At 48.1% G+C, this 21,513-nt stretch overlaps 1 protein-coding gene across 4 annotated transcripts in view; it reads left to right on the top strand.

Annotated features, from left to right (window-relative positions):
* The window catches only part of PKNOX1 (PBX/knotted 1 homeobox 1), a 69,048-nt gene that overhangs the window by 33,835 nt on the left and 13,700 nt on the right, over nt 1-21,513 (top strand). For 3 of the 4 annotated variants that reach the window (XM_050784448.1, XM_050784450.1, XM_050784449.1), the window contains 7 exons: nt 3,174-3,280; nt 5,422-5,549; nt 7,821-7,992; nt 10,829-10,999; nt 14,209-14,308; nt 15,424-15,521; nt 18,973-19,101. In XM_050784448.1, coding sequence (XP_050640405.1) covers nt 3,230-3,280; nt 5,422-5,549; nt 7,821-7,992; nt 10,829-10,999; nt 14,209-14,308; nt 15,424-15,521; nt 18,973-19,101 — 849 coding nt within the window. In that variant the 5' untranslated portion in view covers nt 3,174-3,229. The remainder of the gene's footprint in view (nt 1-3,173; nt 3,281-5,421; nt 5,550-7,820; nt 7,993-10,828; nt 11,000-14,208; nt 14,309-15,423; nt 15,522-18,972; nt 19,102-21,513) is intronic. The other variant, XM_050784451.1, reaches the window with a different exon arrangement.

Genomic DNA, 21,513 nt, shown 5'->3' with positions numbered 1-21,513 from the left:
GTTAGCCAGCATGGTGGTGTGGGCCTGCAGTTACTGCTACTTGGGGGGCTGTGGTGGGAGCATCTCTTGAGTTCAGGAAGTCGGTGCCACAGTGAGCTATGATTGCACCACTGCAGTCCAGCCTAGGTGACAGAACAAGACCCTGTTTCTAAAAAAGGGAGAAAAAAAGAAAGCTTGGAGAATGAACTGGAAGAGGGCAAGACTAGAGGCTCATACAACCAGGTAGGGGCCTACTACCACCATCAAGGTGCGAGGTGATGGCGCTGAATTGGAGCCACTGCACTGGGGTGCAGGGGAGCAGATGGAAGTGAAATTGGAGAGAAAGCAGAGATTTGAAGGAGAGCCAGGTTATGGTCAAGGCAGAGACCTGTTAGGAGAGGCTCAGTGACAAGTTTGCAGATGTGTAGGGTCTCTGTAGAACAGGGGTCTTGGGGAAGAGTTTGTGAAGTGTTTTCCTCATATTTAATTGCACATATTCCATTTCATGGGTGGCTGTTACCCGTTATACCAGGCTTCTGTTGAAAGTGGTTTCCAACCTTTTCTGTTACCAGTGGCTCCCGTGCCTGGTACCTGTGTGGATAGGCTTGCCCTGGGCTGTGAGATTGCTCAGTCAGCCTTCTCCCTGCAGGCTCTCCTGCTCGTCGGAAGCACCCTCCGCCCTGCTCTTCCTTGGCACTCAGCTGCCCTTGCCGTGGCTAGCACTCCTACATCCTTGGTCCTCCTTCTCCATGTGGCTTTGGGGACACCACCTGGTTCTTTTGTTGTCCCATGGCAGCTCTTCATCCTGTGCTGTGTCCTCCTGTCTCCCTGAACTCCAGACTGGCTTCTAGCACAGGCCATCCTCTCTCTTCCTGGATGGTCTCATAGATATTTAAACACATTAAATATCTAAAAATAAAGTTTTAGCCACCCACCCTGGCAAATTTATTTTTATTATTGTAGGGACAGGATCTTGCTATGTTGCCCAGGCTGGTCTTGAACTCCTGGACTCAAGCGGTCTTCCCACATCAGCCTCTCAAAGGGCTGGGATTACAGGCGTGAACCACTGTGTCCAGTTAGACATATCTTTTTGGAGGACACAGTTACCCACTACATGTACTAACTATACTTTGATGATGGCCAAATCTGTGTTTCTAGGCCAGACTCCCTTGCTCAGAGTTTTAATGTGGGTGTCTGAGAAGCATCTCAAACCTAAAATGTCCCAACATGCCCTCCCCTCCCAGGCCACAGAAGCTGCTGCCGTTGACTGTGGCCCCACTCTTGTACCCATTGACTGTGCCCCCTCCCTTTTACCCCATTGATTGTGCCTCCTGTGCCCTTTGACTATACCCCTTTAATGGCTCCAGAATGTTGCTGCTGAGGGTGAGTCCCAGCTCATCCTCTGGCCATCTCGGTGGCTGAGGCCACATTGCTCAGGTTTCTTAGGTGGAAGTGGCATCACAGCAGTGCCTCCCCCGGGTGTTGTGAGGGCAGGTTGCACTAAGATGGCTCAATGTGCTCAGGAGGTGACCTGGCTGCTGCCACTGCTGCTGCTGTTAACACCAGACTCCTTGTTCCTTTTTCTTTCATTTGTTTGTTTTTTGAAACGGAGTCTCGCTCTGTCACCCATGCTGGAGTGCAGTGGCATGATCTTGGCTCACTGCAACCTCTGCCTCCCGGGTTCACGTGATTCTACTACCTCAGCCTCCCGAGTAGCTGGGACTGTAGGTGCATGCCACCATGCCCAGCTAATTTTTGTATTTTTAGCAGAGACAGAGTTTCACAGTGTTGACTAGGCTGGTCTCAAACTCTTGACCTTGTGATCCACCTGCCTCAGCCTCCCAAAGTGCTGGGATTACAGGTGTGAGCCGCCGCTCGGCTCCTTGTTCCTTTGAACTGTCTCGCTCAGGACAAGATGGTAGTCCTTCCGCATCCTGCAAGGCCTGGACAGGATTTCTTTCCATTTAACACTGTCTCCTAAAGTGCTGCTTTCCCTGGGGAACTTTGGTGTTCTTGCTAGTGCAGAACAAGTGGCACGACTGCCCTTGACCTCCACATGACCTTCTCAGGGCAGCCCAGACTCTGAATGTCTGTGAGCCGCACCAGCAGTGGCGAGGCTGTGACGGCCGTGGTCCAGCCCGGCTGCTCTCCCCGACTCTGCAGTGCTTTTCCACACCCACACTGCAGGTGCCGGTCGCGTTCCTGCTCCAGCCTTCCAGCACAGAGGTGGCATTTTGCGGTTTTCTGTTATGAAGCAAGTGCACCACTACGTACCTGTCTTATGTGCGTGTGTTTACAAGCATGCACATCTCAGTCCACTCTTTTCCACCCCGTCTTAGGCCTCTCTGTTAGCCGTTCCCTCTCCTTGAAACACCAGACTCCCTGATCTCAGCATGTCTCTGCGGTCTTGGTGTAACAGCATCTTCCCAGCAAGGCCTGCTCCAACCACACGGCCCGGGAGAGCAGCCCAGGCCCCTCTCACTTCACTCTGGGCCCATTCTTGACCCTGTGTGTTGTGTCTCCCCCTTGCCTGGTTTGTGCCGGGAAGGCAGAGGCCCTGCCTGTCCTGCTCACTGTCGTACCCCAGGCCCAGCACGCTGCTTGGCATGGGCAGGCATTGACTTGACATTAGCTGGGCAATGAGTGGCAGTGTCTGAAAATGTAATAGCAAGTCAGGGCCCAGCACAGGAAAATAAGAGATTGCTACTTAAGTGAAGGGTTTCTTAGTAGGATTTGGGTCATAACATACTATTAAGGATAATTTTTTTTTCTCTCCATGTAAAAATATGTATTTTTAAAAATTGGATGTTATGGGCCGGGTGCGGGTAGCTCATGCCTGTAATCCTAGCACTTCGGGAGGCCGAGGCAGGCAGATCACCTGAGGTCGGGAGTTGGAGACCAGCCTGACCAACATGGAGAAACCCCGTCTCTACTAAAAATACAAAATTAGCTGGGTGTGGTGGTGCATGCCTGTAATCCCAGCTACTAGGGAGGCTGAGGCAGGAGAATTGCTCGAACCCTGGGAGGCAGAGGTTGTAGTGAGCCAAGATCACGCCATTGCACTCCAGCCTGGGCAATGAGAGCGAAACTCAGTCTCAAAAAAAAAAAAAAAAAAAATTGGATGTTACAGAATGAGGGAGACAAAAAAATGCTCTATGACTATTAACTGATGCTTTTCTGGTTTTGTTCTCCAGACACCATTTGCTTTTCACTCAAGATGATTTGATGTCTTATAAAACTCTGATGAACCATGATGGCTACACAGACATTAAGTATAGACAGCTATCAAGATGGGCAACAGGTGAGCTTGAACTTGATTCTGCATTCGAATTACAAATAACCTGGCACTCAAGCATGGACATTGCTTTGTATGCTTACAATTCAATTGCCATGAGGTTGCATGCTCAATGTAAGTGTATTATGCATTTATTGTACATTTGTGTTCAGAAAAATAAGCCATAGAATAATATTATTTCCTTAACGGATACCAAGACTGCCAGGAATCTTGACTTTCCTAAGTCATATGAAGTTTCTTGGGAATTTACCTTTTTAATGTCAGTGTTCATTAGCACTGTTACTTTGAAAGAAAACCCGGTTGATTTTCATGATGACAGATTCCCATGTTGACTGGTGGCTCTTCTGAGTGTCTCACTGTATCAGCTTTTGAATGGGAATCTTGTGGCCTCATCTCCCCAGTTGTAGGCATGAGAGGGGCTGTCCCAGTAATGAATTTGCAGGGCCCCAGTGCTCCATCTTTGTACCTTGCTCGTGCTTGGATAGTTGTGCCATCCTTGGGCAGCTCTCCATTGCCCTACCACCATAGATGAGACTTTGTTTTCCTGGAAGCTGTGGTGTTTTGTGCTTTTGAGTACCTGAGTGTTTTGTGTTCTGTGACCTGAATGAATTGAGGAGCAGGAGGATCGAGGCTTGGCGGAGGCCCTTGCCGTCTTTCTTGGCCTGCGATCTTGTTAAACACTGTGTTCTGAACCCACTGGCATTTGGCTCGTCATCCTGCTGACTCTGGAGTCAGTGAAGGGATTTGGCCCTGCCCTTTACTTTCCTCCCCAGCAGTCAGGGGCAGTGCAGTGGCCCCCCTCGGCTCTCCTCCCCACCTCGAGTACTTCGGTGGCAAGGGTCAGGCTCCAGATGACTCACTGGAGCCATGCTGGTGAGGTGTGAGGAGGGGTTAGGAGCTGATAAAACACTTCCCAGGCCCTGGGAAGCACTCAGGTATGAACGGGGCAGCGCTCCAGGTGTCATCTGCACCTGGCACAGCTGTCTGGGAGGAGGTGGCTGGTAGCAAGCACTGCTGTCCCAGGCTGTGTCGGAGGTGGTCACTGTGCTGGGATTACAGGCGTGAGCCACCACGCCCGGCCTTTTTAAGGCTTTTTATACATGCTGGCAGATGGCCTTACAGAAGTACTGTGTCCACTTAGGCTTTATTGCTTTTTTTTTTTTAAGAGAAACAAAAACAGTTTTCCTAATATGTTGTGTACCATTTAAAGGCAGCAGAACAGAAGTCATCTTATTCCAAAAACAAGACGTTGGAGGGAAGAGAGCACAGGGCTGGAGGATGTGAGAGGCATCCTGTGGGGGTGGGCATTCATGGCTGGCCCCCAGGCTGTCTGGCCAGTGGGGATGGCCCCGCCCCCATGAGATCTCCCCACCCCCGCTGCCCCAAGCTGCTTCCTCAAGGAACAGAAGCATGGCCAAACCCACCGAGGGAGAGATAGCCGGTCCTGGTCCTGAGGAAGCTGAGGTCAGGACAGTCTAATCTGCTCATGGATAACTGGAAGTTTACTGTCGCAACATTTTGTTTTTGTAAACTGATTTCTTTTTTAGTGATTTACATATTTTTTCCCTAAATGACAAAGACACCGCTTATTTAAAGCAGTTTAAATGGTAGTATCTTTTAGGGCTTTAAGTAAACACAGCTGGCCTTTTCCTTCTGAATGCAATGACATTTTTATGGCTATGTATTGCTGAGGTTTGAGGGTAGATATGGGAGAAGTTCAGCCCTGCCACAAATATGTAGCGTATGGGGTTAGGTTGTGTCTGTGACATGGTAAGAAGACCTTGGACTATTTGTTTTTGCTTCTCTGACTGCAATATTACTACATATTAGGAGATATAGCAATAGACAGAGGAGGAAGATTGCATGTGCGCTGTTCTCTTCAGTAGGGCATCGCCAGTGTTATTTTAAAATCACGAGCATTTCACAGACATTGGTTATTTCAGTTCTTAAGCAGTTTGAAAATTTTACCTTTATCTGTTTTAAAGCACGTTAAATTCAAAGCTGTTTTGTTGGTAGTATTCCTTACATATGATTGCAGTCATACCGCTGTCTGGCAATTCCCCACTCCAACTGCATTCCTGTTGCAGCATGGAATACCTAGTAGTGGTTTGTGTTTGCTAATAAGAATTGTTTTCCTCCTTTTACAGATGCAAGTAGTAACAGAGTTAAAGACAGAACAAGATCCAAACTGCTCTGAACCCGATGCAGAAGGAGTGAGCCCTCCCCCTGTGGAGTCTCAGACCCCAATGGATGTGGACAAGCAGGCCATTTATAGGTAGTGCCGGGGGTGCCGGCTGTGGGGGCACTCAGAGGAGTGAGGAGCGTCGACAAGTTTGTTAAAAGGAACACTAGAACTAGTAGCGAGGCAGAGTTGTGAGGTGCCATTATGATGTGATAACTGCTCAGCTGAAAATTGTCTCAGATTAAGATGTTATTTCTGGCCAGGCATGGTGGCTCATGCCTGTAATCCCAGCACTTTGGGAGGCGGAGGCCGGCAGATCACTTGAGGTTAAGAGTTCGAGACCAGCCTGGCCAACATGGTGAAACCCTGTCTCTACTAAATACAAAAATTAGCCAGACATGGTGACATATGTCTGTAATCTCAGCTACTTGGGAGGCTGAGGCAGGAGAATCGCTTGAACCGGGGAGGCGGAGATTGCTTTGAGCTGAGATCGTGCCATTTCACTCCAGCCTGGGCAACAAGAATGAAACTCTGTCTCACACATACACATACAAAGATGTTATTTCTAATACCTAAAAAAGTTTTAGAAAATAAATCTATAAATTTATTGACATCACTCTGACACTAAGACCAAAGACAATACCAGGAAAATACAGGCCAGTATCCTTCACGAACTTCGATGTAAAAATCATCAATGCAATATTAACAAATCAATTCTAGCAATATGTGAAAAGAATAATACATAGCGACCAAGTCAAGTTTTTCCTGGGAACGCCAGACTGGTTTAGTATTTAAAAGTCGATCAGGCCGGGCGCGGTGGTTCACCCCTGTAATCCCAGCACTTTGGGAGGCCGAGGTGGGTGGATCACCTGAGGTCAGGAGTTCTAGACCAGACTGGCCAACATGGCGAAACCCTGTCTTTACCAAAAAATATAAATATTAGCCGGGTGTGGTGGCGCATTCCTGTAGTCCCAGCTACTCTGGAGGCCGAGGTGGAAGAATCACTTGAACCTGGTAGGCTGCGGTTGCAGTCAGCTGAGATCGTGCCACTACACTCCAGTCTGGGTGACAGAGAGTGAGACCCTATCTCAAAAAAAAAAAAAAAAATTTTTTTTTTAAAGTTCAGCGTAGAATTACATACAAGTCAGCAGTTCTACTTCTATGCATATATATACCTAAGACAAATGAAAAAAGTCCACACAAAAACGTGTACATGAATCTTCATAGCAGCACTGCCTGTCATGGCCAAAAGCTGGAAACAGTGCCTGTGCCCATCAACTAATGAATGAACAGACATATTATGGCATCTCCATGCAATGCAATAATATTTAGCAGTAAAAGGAATGAAGTGGCAGGTGCAGTGGCTCATGCCTGTAATCCCAGGACTCTGGGAGGCCGAGTCGGGCAGATCACTTTAGGTCAGGAGTTCGAGACCAGCCTGGCCAAAAATGGCGAAATCTTATCTGTACTAAAAATACAAAAATTAGGCCAGGTGCGGTGGCTCACGCCTGTAATCCTGGCACTTTGGGAGGCTGAGGTGGGCAGATCATCTGAGGTCAGGAGTTTGAGACCAGCCTGACCAACATGGAGAAACCCCATCTCTACTAAAAGTACAAAATTAGCTGAGTCCTGGTGGTGCGTGCCTGTAGTCCCAGCTACTCGGGAGGCTGTGGCAGGGGAATCACTTGAACCCAGGAGGCAGAAGTTGCGGTGAACTGAGATCACGCCATTGCACTCCAGCCTGGGCAACAAGAGCGAAACTCTGTCTCAAAAAATAAAACAAATTAGCCAGGCGTCATGGCAGGTGCCTGTAGTCCCAGCTACTTGAGGGGCTAAGTAGAAGAATCGCTTAAACCCGGGAGGCAGAGGTTGTAGTGACCCGAGATCTGGCCACTGCACTCCAGCTTGGGCCACAGAGCAAGACTCCGTCTAAAAAAAAAAAAAAAAAGGACTGATACCTGTTACAACACTGGTGAGCCTTGGACACATTATGCTGAGGGAAACAAGCCAGACACCACGGTCACATGTTATAAGATTCCCATTCATACGAAATGTCTAGAAGAGGCAAATGTATAGAGATAGCAAATAGGTTCTAGTCGGCTGGGGTTTGGGAAACAATGGAGAATGACTGCTATTAGATACAGGGTTTCTTTGCAGGGATGATGGAAATGTTCTAAAGTTGACGGTGGCAATGACTGTGCAACTCTAAAAACCGTTGAATTGCATACTTTAAATGGATGAACTGTGTGGTATGTGAATTTTCAACCAGCAGAGGTGTTAGGTGAAATAGTGCAGGCGTACGTGCAAAGACATTCTCATGGAGATGTAGAACGTAAATGGATTATTTTTTTCTTTTCTCCTCAGGCATCCACTATTTCCATTATTAGCTTTGTTGTTTGAAAAATGTGAACAATCTACACAGGGCTCCGAAGGCACAACTTCTGCCAGTTTTGATGTAGACATCGAAAATTTTGTAAGGAAGCAAGAGAAGGAAGGGAAACCTTTCTTTTGTGAAGATCCAGAAACTGACAATTTGGTAAGTGAAATAAATTTTATTTTTCAAAATGTGAAATATGTTTATGAAATTTTACGCTTCTAAGTAGAACTGTAGACTGCTTGTAGTTCTGCTAAAGGAGAGACTCATACAGCTCTAAAAGAACTAATTTTTATGGTGTGTGTAATGTGGATATGCCCGTCTTCCAGCCTTCTCTAGGTATCTTTTATTTAGTTAGTTTTTATTTTTAATTTATTTTATTTGTGTAGACACATCTTACTGTGTTCCCCAGGATGGCCTCAAACTCCTGGCCTCAAGCAATCCTCCCTCCTTGGCCTCCCAAGGCCAAACCTACCCTTTCCTTTAAAAATCAAATAAAGACTGGGTGCAGTGGCTCACGCCTGTAATCCCAGCACTTTGGGAGGCCAAGGCGGGCAGATCACGAAGTCAGGGGATTGAGACCATCCTGGCTAACACGGTGAAACCCTGACTCTACTAAAAATTCAAAAAATTAGCCGGGCGTGGTTGCGGGCACCTGTAGTCCCAGCTACTCAGGAGGCTGAGGCAGGAGAATGGCATGAACCTGGGAGGCGGAGCTTGCAGTGAGCCGAGATCACGCCACTACACGCCACTACACTCCATCCTGGGCGACAGAGCGAGACTCCATCTCAAAAAAAAAAAAAAAATCAAATAAAACAGGCCGGGTGGGGTGGCTCACACTTGTAATCCCAGCACTTTGGGAGGCCAAAATGGGCGGATCACAAGGTCAGGAGTTTGAGACCAGCTTGGCCAACATGGCAAATCCCCGTCCCTACTAAAAATACAAAATTAGCTGGGCGTGGTGGCACACGCCTATAGTCCCAGTTACTCAGGAGACTGAGGCAGGAGAAGCACTTGAACCCAGGAGGCAGAGGTTGCAGTGAGCCGAGATCGTACCACTGCACTCCAGCCTGGGTGACAGAGTGAGACTCTGTCTCAAAAAAAAAAAAAAAATCAAATCAAATAATTTGAGTCGCCATGCCAGGTGGACACGGGGATTCGGTTCTCTCTGCACAGCGTTTGTAAAGGTCCGTGGGGCTGGGGTGTTCGGGCAACATGTCTGTGACCTGTGTCTGTCCTTGGTTTATCCTGGACATGGACACAGACTTGAGCTGTATTCTCCAAGACAGCTCTGTCTAGAGGCTGACAGTGATTTGTGGTGCCTTCCTCCCAGGGCCAGGGCTCCAAGATCCAGCATTTTCTGTGCCCTCCGGAGGCAATGGAGAACTCCTTGGTTCCGTCCTCACTGGATCGCTCTGAGCGAGCTGCGCCTGAGGCACCTGTGCAGCGCTGCCAGCTTGGTCTGGGCAGGCCACACTCTCTGGGTCTGCTCTCCTGCCAGAGCGTAACCACCGTGTTTGCTTCTCAGAGCTGGGTACATAAAGATCCGGCGTCAGGGAACCTTCACTGGATTCCCTTCGAGCCATCTTGGTCCCATATCAAAACCCTGGTTAGGGCCTTCAACAGAAAAGGTTTTTGGAAAACTAATTTTTCCTGAATAAATTGCAGAGGTCTTAGTTTTTAAGAAAATTCTGATTATATACTCAATGCCTACCACCAAATAGATTTTGTGGGTGAGTTATCTGACTTGGATCTGTCTCCTCCTCTCTGAGATGAGACTAACAGTGCACGCTCTTTGGGGGTGAGGATCCGATGCTCTCTCCACCCCTGAGTCTGTGGTCTGCATCCATCTTCCCATTGGCCCACACCTGGCTTGGCCCAGTGAGCAGAGCACAGGTGTCCTCTGCACCTCACCAGGCTGGCAGGGACCAAGGTTCTCCTGACCGGTGAGTGTTTAGCACAGGGCCTAGCAGAGCTTGGCACTCCATCATTTTTGTTAATTGATTCATTTATTCACTGCATAGATACCTGTGAATTACTACCACCAGATTTACTGGTGAAGGACATGGGCTTCGGAGTTGCTGATTCATAGGCAACGGGTACTTATGATAATGACTGCATTATTGTATTAGTTATCTATTGCTGTGGGACAAATTACCCCAGAATGTAGTTACTTAAGATAAAACTATACAACTTTGGCCAGGCTCGGCGGCTCACACCTGTAATCCCAGCACTTTGGGAGGCCGAGGCAGGTGGATCACCTGAGGTCAGGAGTTCATGAACAGCCTGACCAACATGGTGAAACCCCTTCCCTACTAAAAATACAAAAATTAGCCAGGCACGGTGGTGCATGCCTGTAATCCCAGCTACTCAGGAGGCTGAGGCAGGAGAATCACTTGAACCCAGGAGGCGGAGGTTGTAGTGAGCTGAGATCGCACCATTGCACTCCAGCCTCCAGCCTGGGCAACAAGAGTGAAACTCTGTCTCCAAACAAAAACAAAAACAAAAAAATGATATAACTTTTAGAAAAATCACAAGAGAAAATCTTGAGGATCTAGGACTAGGCAAAGAGTTCTTAGACTTGACACCAAAATGGAACTTTATGAAAATGTCGCACCACCTAGGGTGAGTATGGATGTGTCCCTCTTTGTGGATGCAGAAACAGAAGTAGATGAGGGTGAGTCACTTGTCCTGCCTGCCACAGAGCGAGTCAGTGGAAGGGCTTCGGCTCACAACGCACACACCTAGCACTGGGATGCGCCGAGGTCACCACCGTGCGCCTTTGTCTTCCCTGCACACCAGATGCAGCCAGATACCAAAGCCCAGGGCAGTGGCACTGGAACAACTCATCAGTTTAGAGGATTTCTGATGTCATTCCACTTTGGTTATTGGCAGTAGAGATGGTTCCATCTAATAACTAAGAACTGGTATGTAGGATCATGATAACTTACAGTAATGCCACCTTTTTCTCTGAAAGTCTTCATTTTCTCTGCTCTAGATGGTAAAAGCAATCCAGGTTTTGCGCATCCATCTTCTTGAGCTGGAAAAGGTTAACGAACTCTGCAAAGACTTCTGCAGTCGATACATTGCTTGTCTGAAAACGAAAATGAACAGTGAAACCCTATTGAGTGGAGAGCCTGGAAGCCCGTACTCACCGGTGCAGTCCCAGGTACTTATGTTTGGGGGTCTCGCTTTCCCTCTCTGCCACTGTGAACATCTGCCTTGAGTCATGAGACCAGCAGCTCTTTCAGAATTCACTGGGTCATTTTAATGACTTGCTACAAGAAGGACCCTCTAGCTCTCTGACCCTAGCCTGGTTTGGGAATGAACTCCCTCAGGGTATGAAGTGAGTCCTCAATCTGCATAATGGGCCACCGGTGCCATGTTTATGGAAGGCACAATTCCATTTCATTTCTTTCTTTTATTTCTTCTTAAAATATTTTATTTTTTCTTTTAAAAAAATTGTGTAAAATATACATAATATAAAATTTACCATGTTAGCTATTTTAAAATGTACAGTTCAATGGTGGTGTTTATTCACATTGTTGGGCAGCCATCAACACCATCCATCTCCAGAACTTTCTCATCTTCTCAAACTCCAACTCTGACCCTATTAAACACTCATTCCAGATTCCCCCTCCCCTAGCCCCTGGCACCCACCATTCTGCTGTCTGTCTCTGTGAATTCCACGACTCCGGGTCTCTCATGTTAAGCGGAATCATACAGTGTTTGTCCTTCTGGGTCCTTTGCTTGTTTCATTGTGCAGAATGCCTGTAAGGTTCATCCATGAGGAAGCACTACTGTGTTTTAGCCTTTCTGATGATCCGTAGTGATATTAATATTTCTTTGTGGTTTTAATTTTCATTTCCCTGATGACTAATGATGTTGAACATTATTATGCCCTCTGTGTATTTTCTTTGATAAAATGTCTGCTGCTTATGTCTTTTGCCCATTTTTTAATTGGATTTTTTTTTTTTAACTTCTGAGTGTTTAGAGTTCTTTGCTTACTGTAGATACTGGTTCTCTGTTGGATATATGGTTTGCAAACATTTTCTCCAAGTCTATAGTAGCTAAGTATTTTTTTTTCAACCTCTTAACAGGCTTTTTTCAGAGCCAACCTTTTTAATATTAATAAAGTTCAATTTATTAGGTTTTCCTTTTATGGATCTTTCTTTTGGTGTCAAGTCTAAGAACTCTTTGCCTAACCCTAGGTCCCAAAGATTTTGTCTTAAGTTTTTTTCTAGAAGTTTTTAGAGACAAGGTCTCTATGTTGCCCAGGCTGGTCCCAAACTCCTGGGCTCAAGCGTGAACCACCATGCCCGGCCTCAAAAGTTTTATAGTTTTACATTTTACATTTAAATCCATGATCCATTTTGAGTTGATTTTTGTATAGAATAAGTCTCAAAACTGTGTAGATTGTTTCCTCCCACCCTGTTATTCCGTTTCAAAATTGTTTTAGCTATTCTGGTTCCTTTGCCTGTCCACATAAATTTTAGAATGCTCTTGTCTAGAGCTACGAAAAAATCTTACTGAGATTTTGATAGGAATTGCATTATACCTGTATATCAATCTGGGAAGAATTGAGATCTTTTTTTTTTTTTTTTTTTTGAGACTGAGTCTGGCTCTGTCGCCCAGGCTGGAGTGCAGTGGCCGGATCTCAGCTCACTGCAAGCTCCGCCTCCCAGGTTCATGCCATTCTCCTGCCTCAGGCCTCCCAAGTAGCTGGGACTATAGGCGCCCACCACCACGCCCGGCTAATTTTTTTGTATTTTTTTTTTTTTTTTTTTTTGAGACGGAGTCTCGCTCTGCCGCCCAGGCTGGAGTGCAGTGGCCAGATCTCAGCTCACTGCAAGCTCCGCCTCCCGGGTTCACACCATTCTCCTGCCTCAGCCTCCCGAGTAGTTGGGACTACAGGCGCCCACCACCTCGCCCGGCTAGTTTTTTGTATTTTTAGTAGAGACGGGGTTTCACCAGGTTAGCCAGGATGGTCTCGATCCCCTGACTTCGTGATCCGCCCGTCTCGGCCTCCCAAAGTGCTGGGATTACAGGCTTGAGCCACCGCGCCCGGCCTTTTTTGTATTTTTTAGTAGAGACGGGGTTTCACTGTGTTAGCCAGGATGGTCTTGATCTCCTGACCTCATGATCCGCCCGTCTCGGCCTCCCAAAGTGCTGGGATTACAGGCTTGAGCCACCGTGCCCAGCCTCTTCATAGCCTTTTGGTGTTAGCAGGGTCTGTAGTGATCTCTCCTGGTTTTATTTCTGATATTGGTCTTTTGTGTCTCTCTTTTTTTTTTTTTTTGGTCTTTCTAGAGGTTTGTGTAATTTTCAAAGAACAGTATTTTGTTTTAATGATTTTTTTTTTTTTTTGGTTGTTTTTCTGTTTTCAGTTTCATTGATTTCACTTTGATCTTTATTATTTCCTTTCTTCTGCTTTGGGTTTGTGATGTTCCTGTTTTTCTAAGATCTTAAGGTGGGAGCTGGGATGATTGATTTGACTAGCTTAACTTTTATTACAACCAAATTAATGTGGCAGGCTTGAAGCGTAGCCGCTAAGCTTACACGTTCCGCTCAGTGGTGGCCCACAGAGTCAACGCTTTGGGGTGGTGTCCCCTTATGCTATTTAACTGCTCACATGTCGGGGCATGTGAGTGTGCCGGGCCCGGCACCGTAGGCTCCTCTCCCCTGCCAGCTGCCCACCCAGGCTTCACAGTCAGTGGATAAAGTGGCCCATGTGGATCTAACCCCAGATGCCTAGAGTCCTCCATGGCGCATGGACGAACATTTGCATGGAGCTCGCTGTGGGCCGGGCACAGTTCCAAGCACTGTACAAGCAAGAGCACCGGGGAAAGCCATGATCACACTTGTGTTGGGGTCAAGAGTCAAGAAGGGTGCCAGAGGCTGACTCCTCAGCACAACTTGGAATACCTCAGCCCTGCTCACTTCCAGTGCCTCCCAGGCCCGTGCTATAATCTCTTGAATGTTCTTATCGGTCAGGGAGAGCTTGGTTCATGGAACACTCAAGAGTCCACCAAGCCAAGTCTATCGAAAAAGGTGTGTGATCAGAATGCAGGGCCTTCCTCGTCATCCTCCTGGGCTGTAAGGCACGTGGAATATGGCAGTGAGATGACGGTAATCTTTTGGGAGTCACAGTGCGGGCTGACGTTGCAGGCTGGCTTGTTGTGTTTAATACACCGTTGTGCATCTCTTGCTTTCCGTGTGTGGTGCGTGCGTTCCGAAGCCGCGTCATCTGAGGGTATTCTTTCCCTCAAGCTTCTCCTTCCCTTTTTAATGGTGTCATTATGCTACTTATTTTAAAGTTTTAAACATGGGTTTTCCGTTTTCTAGTAATTCTTTCAACGTGTGTGTTCTGACTTGCAGCAGATTCAAAGTGCCATTACAGGCACCATCAGCCCTCAAGGAATTGTGGTGCCGGCGTCTGCGCTGCAGCAGGGAAACGTAGCCATGGCGACCGTGGCAGGTACGATGACGGAAAAATGGACACGCTCTCCATGAGGTTTTGCAGAAAATGGTCCTGTGTGTTAGATTGACAGTATAAATATAATTTTAAGTTAATGCCATTTTCTAATATAGCAATGTTAGAAGCTAGAGGTCTCTGAATGCCTCTTTCTTGTTAATACTCAATAACAAATATTTTATGTAGATTATGTTTCTTTATTTCTCTACCAAAAATATATTGGAAAGAAAAAAGGTTTTATATAGGAGTTGAAAATAACACCAAAAACCAGTTGTCATTTTCAAATAACATAGTTTTTTGTTGTGCTTTTAATAGCACCCTGAAAATCTTAAGTTTTATCATTAATTGATGATAATCAAATAAAAATGCAGTCTTAGCGTTAGTATTACTTGTAGAACAAAAACTGTTACAGGAAGGGGACAGACTCCAGAGTTTCCTGGTGCGTAGAGAACATTGAAAACACAAAGCATCATGGAAATGGGACAGGCAGGGAGGGAGGGGTAGAAACTTACACCAAAGACCTCACATAATAGCACAAAGGGAAACCTCAGTGGGAAAAAGAAAGCACCATTTATCCAAAAATATAACTAGAATAAAATAGTTATCATTTAGTACCCTTGCCCAAATCCTTAACATGTGCTAATTTTAGGAAAAAGTAGACAACAGAGGCTTGCAGAAGGAAGGGAGCCCTCACACCCCAGGTCGGTTGGTGGTGTGTGAGGCGGACTGTGTGGGCTGCCGGGCACCTAGTGCTCACCCACCTGCCCACCCACTGCTGCAGGTGCCCAAGTAGCCTACCCAGGGAGTTTGTGATACTTTATAGTGACAAGTCAACTGGCAAAGGATTGTTGATCATTTGAAATGATTAAAAAGCTCATCAAACTAGGGATTTTATTCCTTTTGTAAGTATATCAAGAAGAGGGCTGGTTACAGTGCCTCACATCTGTAATCCTAGCACTTTGGGAGGCCAAGGCGAGAGGATGAGTTGAGACCAGGGGTTAGAGACCATCCTGGGCAACAAAGCAAGATCCCTGTCTCTACAGAAACAGAAAAAAGAAGAATGGCTTAAATCATTGAGACTTAAAAGCAGCCTCATATTTTTTATTCTCCCTTTTGAGGTGGCACAGTGTATCAGCCTGTCACGGTCGTCACTCCCCAAGGCCAAGTGGTCACACAGACATTGTCGCCCGGGACAATTAGGATCCAGAACTCCCAGGTGCGTGCACCATTTTATGGAAGGCTTTGGGGGCGAGTGCTGCCCACACAGGGAGGGGCACAGGTAGAACAAGCATGAGCTCTTCCCTCTGCCTGAAGAGCCTTTCTCTTGTGTAGCAATTTCTGGTTTCTCTGAATGTCAGTGTTTTGTTTCTTTGTACTCTTATCTCTCTCATTGTAGAGAATTTGCAAAGTTCAGAAAATTCTGAAGGAACAGGAAAAAAGTCACTCATAACCACCACCCCCCAGCCCCCGCCCCCCCCCCCCCGCACAGTTATCCAGTGCTAGCGTTGGATCATGTGTGTGTCCACCAGGGGCAGAGGTCTTGTAGGCACACACTCCCTCGCGGTCCCCACAGAGGGCACAGCAGAACTGCCAGGCAAACTTTTCAGACCAGAGAGCCTGGCCCACACCTCCATCATGACAGTGTCGTCGGGTCCGGGCTTTCAGGCCTCTCTGTCACCCAGGCTGGAGCGCAGTGACGCGATCTCTGTGGCTGCCGAACCTTGCCAGTCTTTGGTGTGTGTTATCAGTTCTTACTTTAAGAACATTGATTCTGGACCGGGCACGGTGACGCCTGAATTCCCAGTAAAGGCCAAGGCGGGCAGGTCACGAGGTCAGGAGTTTGAGATTAGCCTGGCCAATATGGTGAAAGCCCATCCCTAAAAATACAAAAATTAGCTGGGCGCAGTGGTGCATGCCTGTAATCCCAGCTACTTGGGAGGCTGAGGCAGGAGAATTGCTTGAACCCAGGAAGCAGAGGTTGCAGTGAGCCGATATCGTGCTACTGCACTCCTGCCTGGGCGACAGAGTGAGACTCCATCTCAAAAAAAAAAACAAAACAAACAAACAAACAAAAACATTGATTCTGGCCGGGTACGGTGGCCCACGCCTATAATCCCAGCACTTTGGGAGGCCAAGATGGTTGGATCTCTTGAGGTTAGGAGTTTGAGACTAGCTTGTCCAACGTAGTGAAACCCCGTCTCTACTAAAAATGCAAAAATTAGCTGGACGTCGGGTGCATGTCTATAATCCCAGCTACTCGAGAGGCTGAGGCAGGAGAATCACTTGACCTGGGAGGCGGAGGTTGCAGTGAGCCAAAATCATGCCACTGCACTTCAGCCTGGGCAACAAGAGAAAAACTCCATCTCAAATAAAGTAAAATAAAATAAACAAAAAACCCACATTTTTTTTGAGACTTTGCAAACCTAAAAATGAGTTTATTTTGATCTCATATTTGATATGCTCTGTTTACTTGTAGAATTCCGGGTTGAAAATCCTTTCTAACCCACATTGAGAAAGCATTACTTTTGTGTTTTGTTTTTCTGAGATGAAGTCTCACTCTGTCGCCCAAGCTGGGGTGTAGTGGTGTGATCTCGGCTCACTGCAACCTCCACCTCCCAAATTCAAGTGATTCTCCTGCCTCAGCCTCCTGAGTAGCTGGGATTACATGTGTGTGTCACTATGCCCAGCTAATTTTGTATTTTTAGTAGAAATGGGTTTCACCATGTTGGCCAGTCTGGTCTCGAAATCCTGGGCTCAAGCAATCCGCCTGCCTCGGCCTCCCAAAGTGCTGGGATTACAGGTGTGAGCTGCCGCACCCGGGTCTCAAGAAGGTTGGTGTTGTTTTTTCCAATCTTTTGTGTTTTTCTCATCTTTTAGAGGCTTCTCTTTTTTTGCAGGTGCTCTGATTTTTTTTTTTTTTTTAATGTGGGTATCTCTCTGTTCTTTTTTCGTTTTTTTTTTTTTCCCAAGAGACAAGGTCTCGCTCTGTTACCCAGGCTGGAGTACAGTGGCACAAACACAGCTCCCTGTAGCCTTGACCTCCCAGGCTCAAGCAATCCTCCCGCCTCCGCCTCCTGAGTAGCTGGGACTACAGGCATGTGCCACCTTGCCCAGTTAATTTTTAAATATTTTTGTAAAGACAAGGTCTCCCTATGTTGCCCAGGCTGGTCTTGAACTCCTGGGCTCAAATAGTCCTCCTGCCTTGGCCTCCCAAAGTGCCGGGATTACAGGTGTGAGCCACCGTGCCCGGACTGAAGTTAGGTTTATATGTGAGTTCTTTATTTATTTATTTATTTATTTATTTATTTATTTATTTATTTTTTTGAGACGGAGTCTGGCTCTGTCGCCCGGGCTGGAGTGCAGTGGCCGGATCTCAGCTCACTGCAAGCTCCGCCCCCCGGGTTTACGCCATTCTCCTGCCTCAGCCTCCCGAGTAGCTGGGACTACAGGCGCCCGCCACCTCGCCCGGCTAGTTTTTTGTATTTTTTAGTAGAGACGGGGTTTCACCGTGTTCGCCAGGATGGTCTCGATCTCCTGACCTAGTGATCCGCCCGTCTCGGCCTCCCAAAGTGCTGGGATTACAGGCTTGAGCCACCGCGCCCGGCCCTATATGTGAGTTCTTAAATAGGCTGACCTATCCATGCTGCGGACCCTACAGAGTGATTTTGCCTTCTTCCTTCCCTGGTCTGTGCAGTGCGCAGTGGCAGCGTCATCTCAGCAGGCACCTGGGGAGGGAGATGACATGTGAGGGAGGCCGTGCCAGGGCCTGGAGCACGGCCTTGTAACGAGCAGATCTTCTCTCGTGTTTTGTGAGAAAGAATTTAACAAAGAAATGCCATTCACATCTTTTTCTTTTAAAATCGAGTTGGCAGAGTAGCCTACTCTTTCCTGGGTGACAGGAGGGAAGGTCCGTGTCTCCAGTGCCTGCAGAGGCATTTGGAACAAGGAGTCAGCCTGTGCTCTCCTGTTCTGCGGCCCCTCTTTCTGCCTTTGTGCTGTTTCTGTTTCTTTCCCCTCTGCTCCCCTGGCGTATCCTACTCTTGAGAGTTGGATTTTCTGGTGTCCCTGTTCATTCTCATTGGTTCTTGACATCCCTTTTTGGCTAGGAAGTCACATGTTCTCACTGACCTCACTGCAGGAGACACAGGTGGGAACAGGTGGTGGGTGAGAGGAGCACGGCATTCCTGCCTACAGAGGATAGGCTCTGAGCCTCCCTGCCTGAGAGGCCTCTGCAGAGCCAAGTCACTAGTGCAAAGACTTATCACGTGCCAGCCTGGGCAAGAGGGCGAGACCCTGCCTCTACAAAAAGTAGACGAAATTAGATGGGTGTGGTGACATGTGAGTCTGGTCCCAGCTACCCAGGAGGCTGAGCTGGAAGAATCGCTTGAGCCCAGGAGTTCAAGGCTGCAGTGAGCCGTGATGGCACCACTGCACTCCAGCCTGAGCGACAGAGCAAGATCCTGTCAAAAAAAAAAAAAAAAAGCCCAGTAATGTGGAGGGAACCACGTCCTGAAACATCAGTCCACACAGGGTTCCTGTGCATGGGCCTTGACTACTAGTCCTTTCCCTGTCCGATCCTTCGCTGTTTTCTCCACCTGCAGTTGTAAGTACTTCGATATGTGAGAATTTCCTATGCTTTCTAATGTTATTTTTCAACTGTTTAAAAGCTTCAGTTACAGTTAAACCAAGATCTCAGCATCTTGCATCAAGATGATGGTTCATCTAAGAACAAGAGGGGCGTCCTGCCGAAGCACGCCACGAACGTGATGCGGTCCTGGCTCTTCCAGCACATCGGGGTAAGGACAGCTGGGCCGGCTCTTGCCTTGCAGCTCTCTGCGACACTTGCTCTCTGGCTTATGTGTCATGGAAAAGGGTTACTTCTCTGGGCTCAGAAAGTCAAAGGCCTGACTTTCAGGACTTCGTGGCATGTCCATAATGGGGGGAGCGTGGGGCACTGCTGCAGGAAACTTGAAGGGCAGTGAGGGCCGCCGTGAAGGAGCACCCGGGCGCATGTGAGCTGTGCACGTGTGTGCGAGACAGCCCACCACGAAGGGCGATGGGATCAGGTGAGCCAGAAAAGTGGGCAGAGAAGGGGTGTTCTGGGGCCGCACAGGGGAAGTTGCTGTGTTTCTGTGTGTTGGGTTGACAAGGAAGCCGAGACCGGTTAGAGACATCTCAGCGCCGGGTGCACCTACGGGCGGGCCACCGGGTGGGTGCCTTTTGCTGGAAGCGAGTCTGTCCCAGGGGGAGCGTCGGTTTACCCAGCGCATGTGCACCTGGCTTCCTCCGCTAGGGCATGGCCGCGGGTTCTCCTCGTCCCCAGGACATCTTAGGAAGTGCGGTGGTGGGCCTGCTTGCTGAGTTGCTTGGGGGGACCTGCTCCGCAGGCTGTGTGTCACCATTGCTGCCGGCCTGCTGATCCAGGGCAGAAGAGAGCAGGCGGGGCTCTCCTGGGGCAAGCACAGGGAGGCCGAGGCAGGAAGGCAGACGCCAGTTTGGCTTGGCCCTAAGTGTTTGCCCTTCTCTCCCGCTGTCACCGCTGATTGGTGTGAGACTGTGGCCATATCCGCCCGTCTTCTCAGCCTCCTCCTCCTCGGCCTTCTGCGCGGCATCTGCCCTTCCCTCCTGCTGTCTCCTCTCCAGGGCACCTCCACTGGGGCTGAGGCCTGTTTCTCCTCAGCACTCTGTCCTTATCCTCCCCTGACCATGGGACCCTGAGCCCATGGTCATCTCGCCATCTCGTGGCCCACTTTTCTCTGGCTGCCTCGGGCTCCTCGGTTGAGGAAGGGGTCCATGGGAGTGACTGGCCCGAGGGCTTGAAACTGACAGGTGGTGTTACTGGGTGGTCCCGGGAGGGGAAGGGCCCTCCCCTGGGCGGAAGGCCTGGCAGGAGCCTTGGCTGTGCCTCTTCCGCTTGCCTGCCCTGGCCTCTTGGTCTCCACCGAGCTGCTTCCACGGACGTAAGGTAGTGAGCAGCACATGTCAGGAGAAAGAAGTGCCACCTGTGAGCAGCCGGGCCGCTCTGAGAAATTGGCCCAAAGAGATCAGTCACAAGGAAACGGAAAGATTTGTGTAAGAATGTTAGTGTTGTTCAGTATAATAATGGAAAGCGGGCCGGCATGTAGATGAGGACGTACCGGTTTGATGGAGTATCACACGGATAGTTAACATAAGGAATGAGGGCTCTAAGCAGTCGGGAGGTTTAGTGAAGGATAGGAAGTCACAAGGCAGCATGTCGCTATATTTACACACATCGTGATTATTACAGCCAATCATTATATGTATAATATAATCATAGAACAACACCAAGTGGTGGGATTGGGTGAGTACTCTCCTTTCAGCTTTCCTTGAATGTTTTAATAATTTCTGAAACAATAAACCCGCTCATCATGTCCAGTGAAGATGCTGCTTTTCTTCCCGTGAGGCGTCCTCAGTCCCTCCTTGCCCTCGTTTCTTGGCAGCGCCGTCCCCCTGTGCTTCCCGCACACTCTGGGGCAGCATCTCTGGCCGTTTGGTGTTTTCTGCTTGTGTGCTGGTGTTTCCTGCTCTGTTTCGATTTTATGAGCTTTTTAAAGGGGGAGAACAGTATTTCTGTTTCCATGACTTTGAGCTCAGAGCCACACGCTCATTGATGGAATCAAGTTGAGTCACACTGCCAGTTAGTTTGAGGAAACAAGCGCATCACTGCTGAGGCACATCCGAGGCTGCTCCATCCGCCTGCGATAAGCAGGGGTGTCTCCACGCCACTCTCAACGTCCCTTTCACATCAAAGCCGAGTAAACTCCCTCTGCTGACTCAGTTGGTGCCGTTCATTCTCCTGCATCCCTGTTGATCCAAAATCAGGGACTTCAGTGCATTCAGGTTTTAGAGTAAATGTCGCGTTGGTTTCCACATATAGACAGTCATCAGTCTTGGAGAAATTATTTAGCATAGCTAGAAATCATTTACGGTTGGTACTTCTGTGAGTTTTGCTATTTAGTTCTGGTTGGATTTTTTTTTTTTTTTCCTGCACTCCCAGGCTGGAGTGCTGTGGCGCGATCTCGGCTCACTGCAACCTCTGTTTCCTGGGTTCAAGCAATTCTCCTGCCTCAGCCTCCCAAGTAGCTGGGACTACAGGTGCGTACCACCAGGCCCGGCTAATTTTTTGTATTTTTAGTAGAGACGCAGTTTCACCATGTTAGCCAGGATGGTCTTGATCTCCTGACTTC

The sequence above is a fragment of the Macaca thibetana genome, chromosome 3 (assembly GCF_024542745.1).
Source record: "Macaca thibetana thibetana isolate TM-01 chromosome 3, ASM2454274v1, whole genome shotgun sequence".
NCBI lineage: Eukaryota > Metazoa > Chordata > Mammalia > Primates > Cercopithecidae > Macaca > Macaca thibetana.
The sequence above is the reverse complement of the archived record's forward strand: the minus strand, read 5'-3'. Positions and strand labels throughout refer to the sequence as shown.